General features: G+C 44.2%; 1 protein-coding gene across 6 annotated transcripts in view; it reads right to left on the minus strand.

The window, feature by feature from the left end:
• Window positions 1-3,259: 3,259 nt before the first annotated feature.
• The window catches only part of LOC142923042 (NACHT, LRR and PYD domains-containing protein 3-like), a 36,924-nt gene continuing 27,187 nt past the window's right edge, over window positions 3,260-12,996 (minus strand). For 4 of the 6 annotated variants that reach the window (XM_076063978.1, XM_076063974.1, XM_076063979.1 and 1 more), the window contains 4 exons: window positions 8,521-8,604; window positions 7,861-7,947; window positions 5,948-6,031; window positions 3,260-5,162 (listed from right to left, as the gene is read on the minus strand). In XM_076063978.1, coding sequence (XP_075920093.1) covers window positions 5,081-5,162; window positions 5,948-6,031; window positions 7,861-7,947; window positions 8,521-8,604 — 337 coding nt within the window. In that variant the 3' untranslated portion in view covers window positions 3,260-5,080. Of the gene's footprint in view, window positions 5,163-5,947; window positions 6,032-7,860; window positions 7,948-8,520; window positions 8,605-9,486; window positions 10,577-12,996 lie in introns of those variants that run through there. The other 2 variants (XM_076063975.1, XM_076063976.1) reach the window with 2 other exon arrangements.

Here is a 12,996-nt window from a genome sequence, read left to right on the forward strand (position 1 = left end):
CCCACTCACTCCTCCACCCACTCACCCCCCACCCACACTCACTCACTCCACCCACTCACTCACTCCACCCACTCACTCCCTCCACCCACTCACTCACTCCACCCCACTCACTCACTCCACCCACTCACTCACTCCACCCACTCACTCACTCCACCCACTCACTCACTCCACCCACTCACTCACTCCACCCACTCACTCACTCCACCCACTCACTCACTCCACCACCCCTCCCACACTCCTCCACCCACTCACCCCCCCCCACTCCCCCACCACCCCCCACCCACCACCACCCACACCCACCACCCCCCACCCACTCACCCCTCCACCCACTCACTCCTCCACCCACACCCTCCACCCACCACACTCACACTCCCACTCACACTCCTCCACCCACTCACTCCTCCACCCACTCCACCCACTCCCCTCCACCCACTCACTCCTCCACCCACTCACCTCCCCCACCCACTCACTCCCCCACCCACTCACTCCCCCCACCCACTCACTCCCCCACCCACTCACTCCCCCACCCACTCACTCCCCCACCCACTCACTCCCCCACCCACTCACTCCCCCACCCACTCACTCCCCCACCCACTCACTCCCCCACCCACTCACTCCCCCACCCACTCACTCCCACCCACTCACTCCTCCACCCACTCACTCCTCCACCCACTCACTCCTCCACCCACTCACTCCTCCACCCACTCACTCCTCCACCCACTCACTCCCTCCACCCACTCACTCACTCCACCCACTCACTCCACTCCACTCACTCACTCACCCACCCACTCACTCACTCCACCCACTCACTCACTCCACCCACTCACTCACTCCACCCACTCACTCACTCCACCCACTCACTCACTCCACCCACTCACTCACTCCACCCACTCACTCACTCCACCCACTCACTCACTCCTCCCACTCACTCACTCCACCCACTCACTCACTCCACCCACTCACTCACTCCACCCACTCACTCACTCCACCCACTCACTCCACCCACTCACTCACTCCACCCACTCACTCCACCCACCCACTCACTCCACCCACCCACTCACTCCACCCACCCACTCACTCCACCCACTCACTCCACCCACTCACTCCACCCACCCACTCACTCTCCCCCCCCCCCGCCCCCCCCCCCCCCCCCCCCCCCCGCTGCTGGTCCGTCATGGTCCCCACCCGCTCCTGGTCCATCATGGCCCATGCACCTCCTACGTACATCATGCTCATTTTTATGCTAATTCCTTTGTCAAGCTTTTTGCTTCCTCCCACATAGCTTAAAGGACGCGACATGGGCTTGGCTGTTTTCACTCCAACGCTGTCCTCATGACAGCACGGTCCCTTCACCTGATGAAGGCCACTTGTGTTGTGGCCGAAACGTCGTGATTTTTGTTATTTTCTTTTTTACCTACGTGACTTTATAGAACCAAAGAGTATAATGCTTTTTTTCTATATTTCACCATTACGCCCTGTATGGGTTGGTGAAGCGAGGGGGGGCAGGACTGATTCTTCTTCACTCGACTGCTTTCAGGCCATGGGTTTGTCATGTGGTGCATCTAAGCACTGCAACTGCTCCACCTGATATTCCTTTGCACCGTTGCACGTAAGATATTCTATCGCAATAGATTTTCCAGATTAAATATTTTCTAAAATAAAAAAATGGAATGCAGGAAAAACAGAAAAACTGCCACGACACGGTGGGCAGGTGTGAGATAGAATGGATTAAAATGATCACGACTGAACACCCATCCCGAGCACACCGTAGTGGTGTTCACTTCATCTGGTGGCGAGATGTTAATGAACACCTTGTGAAAGGCCCAAGGCAGATCCCTGGGTTTGATCTTCCAAGAAGCTCATGGTCCACCCTAAACCGCATCCACTGCACAAACCATGGCAGATGCAGATACCTGATGCACAAATGGAAAATTAAAAACTCTCCAGTGTTCAACTGTGGTCATCCAGAACAGACCAATCAACATACAATGAAGCAATGTCTGATCCACATGACAATGACACACTGCGCTACTCTTTACGTAGTTATCTGGCTTGACCACCTGAATGTGAAATTGTAGTTGTTACTCTGCATCTACATCAGCCATCTGAAAACAGAAGACAAAATGATAGGGGAGGGAGGGGTAGAGAATGGGAAATGGAGAAGCGGTGAGGCTTTAAGAGAGGAACAGAATGAGGTTAAGGAGGGGGACTGCTTAATGTGCTGGGGAAGGTTATTCCAGTGGAGGTGTCCAGAGAGAAGGATTGGGCGTAGGGAGATGGAGGGACAGGGAAGATTGGGAACGGAGAGGACGAGAGGGCACATGGAAGGAGATGAGGGGCAAGATGAGGTGGGGCAAGGCCCTAGAAAGATTTGAAGATGAGCATCAGGCATTTTAAAAGGCAGCGGTAGTGAACGGAAAGCCAGTGAAGTTGAAGTAGGAGAGGTAAAATGTAAAAAATAAATGGTAGATTGAAAATAACTTGCGTGGAAGAATTTTGTATTTGTGGAGGAGAGTAAGGGTTGATTCAGGGAGACCAAGACGACGAGAATAACAGTGGTCCAGACGGTTAAAGATCAGAAAATTAACTAGGAGTGGGATAATAGTGGGAGGGATTAGTGGTATAGTGGGCGTGGCAAGCTGTGAAATTGGCAGATCTTAATGGTAGTGGGCTGGGTTAGTGATGAAGTGGGTTGGGCTAAGTGAGGGAGTAGGCGGGCCTCGTTGGGGAGTGTGCGGGTCTCATGATGGAATGAGCATCCCTAGTGGTAGAGTGGGCGGTGCTAGTTGGGGGGGGGGGGGCTCTCTGTATGATTCTCTGGACGTTTTCGTGAGTCTGTAGCTTTGAGTTGATATGAGTCTCTTTGTGAGTGTGTTTGTCGAAGCAAGACTGTGCCTTGTGTGAGTCTATGCATCCCTGTAAGTCTCTAGCTCAGTGTGAGTACATTTCTGTTTGTCTTTTTGTGTCTATATGAGTCTTTATATCTAAATGTGAGTCTGCGGATATCTCAGTTTATGGGTCTGTCTGAAACCGAGTGTTAGTGGAATGCATTTGACTGGTAGCTCTGTGATATCCACTTTTGTGGGCCGCTATCGAACACAAATGCTTGCACTGCACCGTGAGATATCCAAACATTATGTTATTAGTCTCGTGACACCATTAGTACGGTCGATGATAGCATTGGGTACAATATCAAAACTATTCAATAACATTGAAATATTTAAATGGCAACGCTGCATAAGTAACCAGAAGAGTCCTCTTGTGAGTTACACCGAGTTTGTATTCTCCAGCACGTAGTCCATGCGAGAAGTTAGAATGCTTGACAAGCAAGAGAAGCAAGTGGAGTCAGACAAATGGACATTTCCTAAACCTCCTGCATCAAAAGCTCAACGCGCTGACACTGGGAGCGGAGGAGTGGAGTCACTGGGAGTCTCTTCTCTGTTCCCGTGTTTCATCATCACCATCTAAACCACGGCTACCCCCACACACAAGTACAACACAGATCCCCCATATACAGTACACACACACACACACGGAAACATACACAGATTCCCCATGTAGCCTCCACAAGCTGTTGGGGAAAGTCCAGTTAGTTAGCACCTATTCAGGCTGACATGGCACACGAGGGTGTGGTGTGGCCAGTGCCACGCTCGGCCACCTTTGTCTCCCCAGTGCTGATGTTTACACACTGCGATGGATACTCAGTTAAGGCTGAGTAAACAAATATAAATCTACACCTAATAGCAGAATCTGAACATTTATACTGGAGTAATGCAATGAGTGCAGTAGAGACAGGACAAAAGTTACAACAACCAATACAATACAACACGATAAGAGTGCACAGTAAAGTAAAGGTGAACAAATCACTTAAAATATACAAATGAAACTAAACTCTTTTTTTTATCTTACCAGGAAAGGCCCAGAGCTATTATCTAATTTTTCAGAAGCAAGCCACTAATAATAGCTCGAGGAAGTGGATTATCACGTGAAAATTTATAGCAGCAAATACATCTAAACGGATGTTTCTAAATATGGAGAGAAAAACTGGAGAACCCAGAGGAAAAAAAAAACAAGTGACCACGGAGAGAACATGCAGACTCCAACTATACAGCAGGTGTCATCAGGGTCGAAATCCAACCCCTGAACTCTTGCATACCAGGCGAGGAAGATGACATCACACCACCATGGCGTTACTTAAACAAATACCTAAAAGTATGCAAGTTCAAATTGCATCAGTTCCCAAGCTTGGGAAAGGCAGTAAAACAACAGCAATAAACATTCCCAGACCACACCCAGACAATGACAGTCTGCCAATAAATGTATACATTACAATTTAATTATTGATACATTGTTAAGCATTTCGAGGCTGTTGAAGTGCTGTTATTTGGTATACAGATGTGTATAATCAAAGATAAGAAATATCAAGTGTATTTGTTTAGCCAGGTTTTTAACCTGGATAGTTTCAATTGCAAGTGTGATCCGAGGCACCAAAATCGAAAACTAATCAATTAGAGCAATGAAAGAGAATTCAGAGTAAAACAACTTTAAAACAATCGTTAATAAATGTATTCTATCTGAAGTCGGCTTGGAAGATTATTTTTAGACCGATCATAGCGCAACTGAAAGTTAAAATACATGATTATAAAAAAGATAGAGGGTGAATATTGAAGTCATACATAAATAGACGAGGATATCTGCATGAGTGTGATACACACCCCTATGTACGCACATTCATGAAAAACATTCCTACTCAGTGAAACAATGGTGAGCTGCCAGACCATTTAAAAGCCACCGACACCCCTTCCGCATGCCACCAACATCGCTTCCCTATACAACATATTCATAAATACACTTACACATTATTACACATTATTGGAATCACCACACTCATCAGCATCTTGGAGTCGCGTTCACCCTTGGCTCCATGTGGAGCTCACAGAGAAAGCTCCCAGCTCATTGTCGTCTCAGAGTCAGGGTCGACGATCGGTGCGGTGGAGGTAAAATGAGCCGGGCTGCTGTTCAAGTCGTGCGTGGACCAGCTCCATCTGCTGCAGGGCCAGCACGGCCTCTCAGCTTATATCTAAATATCCAGGCCTCCTCGGTGAGTCCATCTGCTCCTCAACTCCTGCTTCCCTTCCTCACTGAAGCGATTGCCATCCACCCTGCAGCACAGAGAGAGGTTCACGCTGACGCGGGTTCACACAAAGACCCACGCAGCCCCCACAACAACCATGCTGGATGAAGGTCTCTCCATGCCATGAGAGCTGCTTCACCATACTTCACCACGCGGGTCAGTGCAGGCCTGTGATGGCAAGGACTGCAGATCTAGGATCGTAGTGAAGTACAACGGTGGATTGTGCTGCACACTGCAGTCTGTTGTCTGCAACTTAGCTCTGCTGCCTATAACTCCTGTGGTTATGCGCGGTGGTCACCCGTCTCAGCACTCCAGGCTAAAGCCTGCTTATCTTGCAGATTTAAGATCAGGCGCATTTCCAGTCGTTTGGACATGTTCATTGGTCTGATAATGAATATTGTGATTATTTGGAGGAGCGGGGTCAGCCAGGTGGGGTGTTGGCTGTTGTGCTGTTCGGTTCTGTGTTGTGTTGCATTGTGTTTCTAAGTTTGCTATTTTTTTTCATTCTTACCTGATGATGGTTGCTTGTGTTGCAATCGGAACGTCTATTCTATTATTATTTGATTTTATTTTCTACGTGACTTTACCGAAAGAACCAAAGAGAATATTAAATGCACTGGAATACACTCCACTACTCACTCCACTTCTGGCAATGGCTCTCATAGCACACAAACATGCTGTGAAGGTCAATTTCCAAAACGTTGCCTTTTCCATATTTTCTCCTGCTAAGGCCACAGTGTTACTGACGAATCTAAGTTGTTTTGTTTGTAGCAACAATCAGAGCGCGTATGAGACACAAGCTGCATAACTTACCCGAGCTTCCTCAATGCTTTGTTGGTGATCATGATGTCATGGAGAGCTGGGATCGATTTGTCCGTCAGTGAGCACTCTATCAGACTACAGGGAGAGAAGAGGCACTGAGTGGGGTGAAACTGGAAAATAAAAGTGTACACACTCACAAGACATGGAGAGCAACTCAACACCTTTTAGTACAATAAGGGTGGAAATCTCGTAGAATCAGCTAAACAGAGGGAGTAATCATTTCGGACCCAGGAACGCAATCCTATTTGTCTATTAATTGTTTAATGTGGCTTTGTCCAACACGGCATTTTACAGGAACGTAACCCACCGCATTTGGCGAGGTCTGCAATATTTTGTATTAAAAATCGCGTTTGTCCATGCAAGGCCACTAGATACAGGCAGAGGAGCCAGAATATAAATCTGAATATTTATTTATATTAGAGAATCTGAAAAGCTAAAAAGCTCTTTTTCACAGATGTCCACGTAACCCATCACGAGGCAAAGGCTAGTTTAAACTGTATATTGGGTAAGGTTAAAATAATGTTCAAATGTATCGGGTTGGCGAATAAGAGCCATTGGTGATTTATGGCTTTAATAAGAGTTAGGTTGTGGTGTTATTAATGTAAACGTATGGGTGGGCAATTAATGTCAAGATTGCAGCCGTTCATTATATAAAATTCTTAATTGTAATCTATGACATTAAATACAGATGATCATTGATTATATCCAGAGCGTGCCTATCTGGGTTCCAACATCCGATGAAACCGGTAAAACCGCTCCAAAAGCTGAACCAGTCCGGCGATCGGCACAAAGTGCGTGACAAAACAAGCAGCTATGCTTTATTTCAGTGTCAAATAATATATACAGTTCATTACACACTACATACAACAACTTAAACAATGAAAATACTGCACGTATATAAATGTTTCATGACTAATAACTAGTCATAGAAACAGAAAGTATAAAGTGCGATCTGGTGAAAATTGAGTGGAATTCGGCATTCACCAGAGCACCGGTCTGAAGGCTACATCAGTCCAACTATTGACAAACACAAGTTTTTGTTGTTGTCAAACACAAGTTGTTTAACAAGAGCATAGTACACACATCACCCCATGCAGAGTCTTTGATATTGGAGTGGTGAGTGCGGTTAGTAAATGTTGTGGCCAAAACGTCGCGATAATTTTATAATGTTTTATTTTTATTATTTTATTATTTCCATTCTACGTGACTTTACCGAAAGAACCAAGAAGAGTAAATAGTCACTTTTTACAGCAGGATATTCATTTTGTCTTTGTATATTTACTTTTAGCGATTTTTAGATCGCAAACTATTTAATAACATTAAATATATATACAGAACACCTAAAAATATAATCGTATTTTTAGCTCTTTCGGTAAAGTCACGTTGAAGGGAAACAATAAATAATAAAATATATAAAGCAATAAAACATATATTGTTTTATATATATTTTATTGTTTCCCTTCAACGTGACTTTACTGAAAGAGTTAAAAATATGAATTACTGCAGTCACGAAAGCTTTAAATCAAAATATAATCGTATTTAAGAATATGCAAAAATAAGCTATTTTAAATAATTATGCGATTATCTGGTTGTGTTTGAAAATCTGGCTGCCGGATAATCGATGATCTAATATATTAACATAATATAATTTAAAACAATATCATTGGTTAGAGTTGGTTATGTGACCATTGTAATTGTATTGTTATTTAATAGTGGTTAACAGTGCTGTAATAAGTGTGGCTAATAACTTAATTGATAAGTGCATACAAATTAAGTTATAATCGACGTTAAATATACAACATTATCATGCTATACTGAGTATCTTGGTGTTTTGTGTCTGTATATGTGTATATATTTGTTCAGGTGTACTTATATTAGTGTGTGTGCATCAGGACATTACTCACACTAACGTCTCCAACCTCCCTTCTCTCTCCAACATCCCGTCTGCTAAAAGTCGGAGGCCGCTGTCTCCAATCTCGTTGCGACGCAGCCTAAACCCGGGTGGACGGGAGAAGGGACAGCGCTGACTCACTGAGCCCACGGGAACCGCGGAGTGAAACACGCGGTGAGTGAGGGACACTCACAATGGCGGTGCACGTGACCACAGCACACACGTTCATGAGCAAAGCTGCTCATTGTTTAATGCTTCTGTTAGACATTTTATATAGAATAGGTGGCATTCACAAATATCAGTTTACTCGCGATCATCCATTCAATTATACTGCACTGTACCTTTATAATATGAAGTGTTTGTGTTTATATAAACACAAAGTTACAAGAGAGGATCACACACAAGTGAAGTACATTTTCATCGAGAACACAGGGAGATGTTTTCAATTAATGTATCTGCTAACAATGTTGTGAATATGAATATTGCTTTAACCTATGTGATAAACTAAACAAATGTGTTAAGATTACAGTAAAACATTTTTAAAGTGGACTCGATTAAGCAGGACAGCAAGATTAAATGTGTTCACATTCAAATGTTTACTTCACAACGCGTTGCACCAATAATTAGCAGTTAGTGCACAGAGCGCAAGTGAGAAACGAACAGCAGAGCTTACCTGAGAATCTTCAAACCTATGTTGGCCTTGAGGATGACACTGAGAGAGGAACCCGACTTGTCCGTCAGTGAACAAAGATACAGACTGCAGGAAGAGAAGAGGTGGTTAGTCGGGGCAGAGCGGATGGGTGGAGGGTCGGGGCACAGAGTGGGGGATGGTGAGGGATGGTGAGAGGTGGTGGTGGTTGATGGGATAGTGGTTGAGGGTCGTGTTTGTGGAGACTGCACAAATTAACCTCGTGTCAACTTTAATAGGAGCTTGCAAATAGCAACTGCTGTTTAGATTTTTGGGTTGAATGTGATGTGTGTGTGAATGTCTACTATGTGTGCATTTGTGTAAGTCCATCTCTATGCGTGTTTGGTACATGTGTATCTTAGTGCATGCATATTTGTGTGCATGCGCATGCGCATGGGAAGTAGTGGTGCAGTGGTTAGCACAGTGAGCCACAAACCTGGTTCGATTGCCGCTCATGGCTAACTTCATTGATGAATATCTAAAACGGCCGTGGACCTCACCTAGGTCGACTCAGCCTTAAATTACTACCTGGTGTAGTAAGTAAACATCAGTTGGCTGAGTGTGGTGCTGGCCTCCCAACCCCTCATGTGCCGTTCTGGTCTTCATTAGGTGTTCCCGAACAGTATATGACCCAAAAGTCTGCTAAAAGTTATCTGTAGAATCTGTGTGTATGTATATATAGATCAAATAATCATGATTTAATTTCGATATTGCATCATTCTGTAAGCGGTCACACCTGAAAGCGTTTCATTTAACATCTCATCACAATGTAATTAAAGGAAACCCCCAGTGACAACTGTCTGGCACAAGGTAACTTAGCACCTGGCCTGCATATCGGCATTTCCACTACAACTGTTCCAGTAGCCTCTCATTCCTAATTTCCTCAGAACATCCTCCCATTTCCGCATCAAAAAATGTATACAGTACATTATACACTACATACAACTTAAACAATGAAAATACTGCACTTATATACATTTTCATGACTAACAACTACAGTAATAGAAAGAGTAAATATACAGCTTGATCCGGCGAAAATTGCGTGCAGTTCGGCGTTCGCCAGAGCACCGGTCTGAAGGCTGCATCAGTCCGGCGATTGTCAAACACAAGTTGTTGTTGTCAACCACAAGTTGTTGTTGTCAAAAACATGTTGTTGTCAAACACATGTTGTTGTTGTTGTCAAACACAAGTTGTCAAACACAAGTTGTCAAACACAAGTCGATGTCTAACACAAGTTGTTGAACAAGAGCGTTGTACGCACATCACCCCATGCAGAGTCTTCGATATTGGAGTGCTGAGTGCGGTACAGTAAATAGTCACTATTTACAGCAAGATATTTATTTTGTCTTTGTATATTTAGTTAAGCGATTTTTATATCGTAAACTATTTGAAACAGTCAATATATATGCAGAACACCTAAAAACATAATCTTATTCAAGAATGTGCAAAAACAAGCTATTTTAAATAATGATGTGATCATCTGGTGTTTTTTGAAAATCCAGTACCCCTCCCCTCCGATGCTGCTGGATAATCGATGATCTACTGTATTAACACAATATAGTTGAAACAATATCATTGGTTATAGTAGGTAATGTGACAATGGTAATTGCATTGTTATTCTTTGGGTCTTTCGGTAAAGTCACGTAGATAGAAAAATAATCAAATATTATTTTCTATCTACATGACTTTACCGAAAGACCTAAAGAGTATGAATTCCTGCAGTCACGAAAGCTTTAAGTCAATATGTAATTGTATTGTTATTTAAGTGGTTAACAGTGCTGTAATAAGTGTGGCTAATAACTTAATTGATGAGTGCATATAAATTAAGTTATAATCGACGTTTAAATACATTATTATGGTATAGTGAGTATATTTGTGTTTTGTGTCCGTATATGTGTATATATTTGTTTAGGTGTACCTATATTAGTGTGTGTGCATCAGGAAATTACTCAACACTAACGTCTCCAAACTCCCTTCTCTCTCCAACATCCCGTCGGCTAAAAGTTGGAGTCCGCTGTCTCTGATCTCGTTCTCACTCAGCCTAAACCCGGGTGGACAGGGGAAGGGACAGCGCTGACTCACTGAGCCCACGGGAACCGCGGAGTCAAACACGCGGTGAGTGAGGGACACTCACAATGGCGGTGCACGTGACCAGAGCACACACGTTCATGAGCAAAGCTGCTCATTGTTCAATGCTTCTGTGTTAGACATTTTATATATCATAGGTGGCATTCACAAAAAGGAGTTTACTCACAATCATCCATTCATTTATACTGCACTGTACCTTTATAATCTGAAACGTGTTTGTGTTCATAAGGGTGTTGTTTTGCAAGACCTCATCTTACAAAAAAGACAAAGATCCCCCGTGTAGCCTTAACAGACTGTAGGGGCAAGTGCTGTTAGCGAGCACCTATGAAGGCCGGAACGGCACACGAGGGGGTGGGTGGTGTTGTATATGGCCCTTTTTCCACAATTAAAATCAATAATAATATTTGCCGATATTTTTAAAATAGTAACTGAAATAAATAAATAAACACCGCTACGACAAGGACCAGCAAACAGCAACGGGAGATCGTAAAAAGGTCGTTTAAATAAATAAATAATAACCTCCGGGGCAAAGAGAGGTTAGCGACTATCTGCAAAATCTCCAGATTGCCAAAGGACAATTCACAAACAAACCTGTTTGATGTAACACAGCCGCCCGGGGTCACCAAGAGGGGAGGGGGGCAATCACGCGCGCGACCGCGGTGAGACAGCGGACGGGGAGGGCATCTGTTTTTTTCTCTCTCTCGCAAGAGACGCGGAGAGAGGAGAGGGAATTTCACATTTAAGCTCCGCAAAGGACAGCGAGACAGCGTTCGGAAGAAGACATCAAGCCAGCTCCGAGGCATGGCCTCGAGACATTAGCAATGGGTGCTGTGTCCCGCAGAGAAGAGGGGCGAGGGGACGTTAGGTGCTGAGTTCGGCATGGGCAGACAGAGTATCGCTGAAAGTTATTATACATTCATCCTGATGTTTTGAGTCGCTTGCAGAATCGAGGATTGCGATAAGCTGTATCGTACTAAGCTATCAGAGTTGTGTAAGAGGTGTGCAAATACAATTTTCAAGTTTTGAGAGTGAGCGACAATAGCACACTCGACAGTTCAACAAGACAACAGCTCAGCAAGCGCCAGAAGAGGGTGGCGAGCGGCAGGCTCCAAGGGGGCCCCGCGATCAACCGAGGATGAGAGGCTGGCAGAGTAGCGATGTGCCACCGAGTGTGAGTTCAGAGCTGAAATAAATATCGCTAAAAGACTTTTATTCTACATTGAGTGCCAGCTGCCAGCAGCCAAGCGTGTGCTGACTTGGCTCATCCAGCAATGGAAAGAGCCTGACCAGCCGCCCATGAGCAAAAGAGTCAGCGAACCAGCAAAGAGCGCGTTCGAGCATCTCCACAGAGAGCACGTGCGGCGCAGCTACTACATCAGTGGAAAGAGACCGTATCTGCCAGCACGAGCAGCCAAGCCGACGCCCCGAGCAAGAGAACAAAGCAGTTCGTATAACCCTCCCCCCACACTCTCACCCTCACGACGCATCACCCTGCGTCTGCTTCACGAAGACACACAACACGCATATCGGGACAATCAAGAAGAGTGACATTCCAAGGTGCTGATCGTGAAGAACATTGCTGCCTATTGAGTTACGTGGATACAGTCATTTAGAAGTATCTCAGTCGTTCGTTTTCTTTTAATGGCATAATCTTGCCGATGAATCCATTGACGTATACTTTTGCCTTTGAGAATAATAATTGTTTTGACTGCCTTTTCGCATGAATATCGTCGGATGAACTACTAAGGACTTTTTATTCGTATTTTCCATATGCTCGTGGTACCCAGAGGAAGCAATCAATTGTTCCGTTACCCAATTAACAACGTGATTATTGAGGGTTGAAGAGATGGATCAATGAAATGAACATTGCCTGTAGTACTATGCTGACAATTTCAAGTACAAAAATTCCCATATTAGAGTGTTAAAGTTTTTGTGTAGAATAGCGTGCCTGCATGTTTTAACGACTCTCCCTATCACCAATTAAGCTCGCGTTACGCAGTGGAATTAATGATATGTGCAGTTGTCAAAGTGAAACAACGCAATCGTTGATGTTTACTGTGTTGATGCTGTGTTGAAAATTCCGAGCTTGAGAGTTCGCATATCCTTATGTTAAAGTTTTGTTTAGAATAAAATTGATTAACGCAGAAGTGGTTGCGTGTGTCCTTCCTGATTTCGTGCGTAATAATCTTATTTATAAGAACTGTATTCTGCGTTGAGATCTCAATTTGGAGACCTGACATAAACACACTAATACACTCAGTAAATGTTAAAACGAGAATAATTGTATTATACCGATCGATAATACGAAGTTAAACAAGGAAGCCGAGCTGACTCTGGCATGCTCACAGCACCTGCATAACTTCATACGAAGAA

Source organism: Petromyzon marinus, unplaced genomic scaffold, assembly GCF_048934315.1.
Source record: "Petromyzon marinus isolate PM22_M1 ecotype Great Lakes invasive population unplaced genomic scaffold, UKy_Petmar_22M1.pri1.0 PM_Scaffold_25, whole genome shotgun sequence".
Taxonomy (NCBI): Eukaryota; Metazoa; Chordata; class Hyperoartia; order Petromyzontiformes; family Petromyzontidae; genus Petromyzon; species Petromyzon marinus.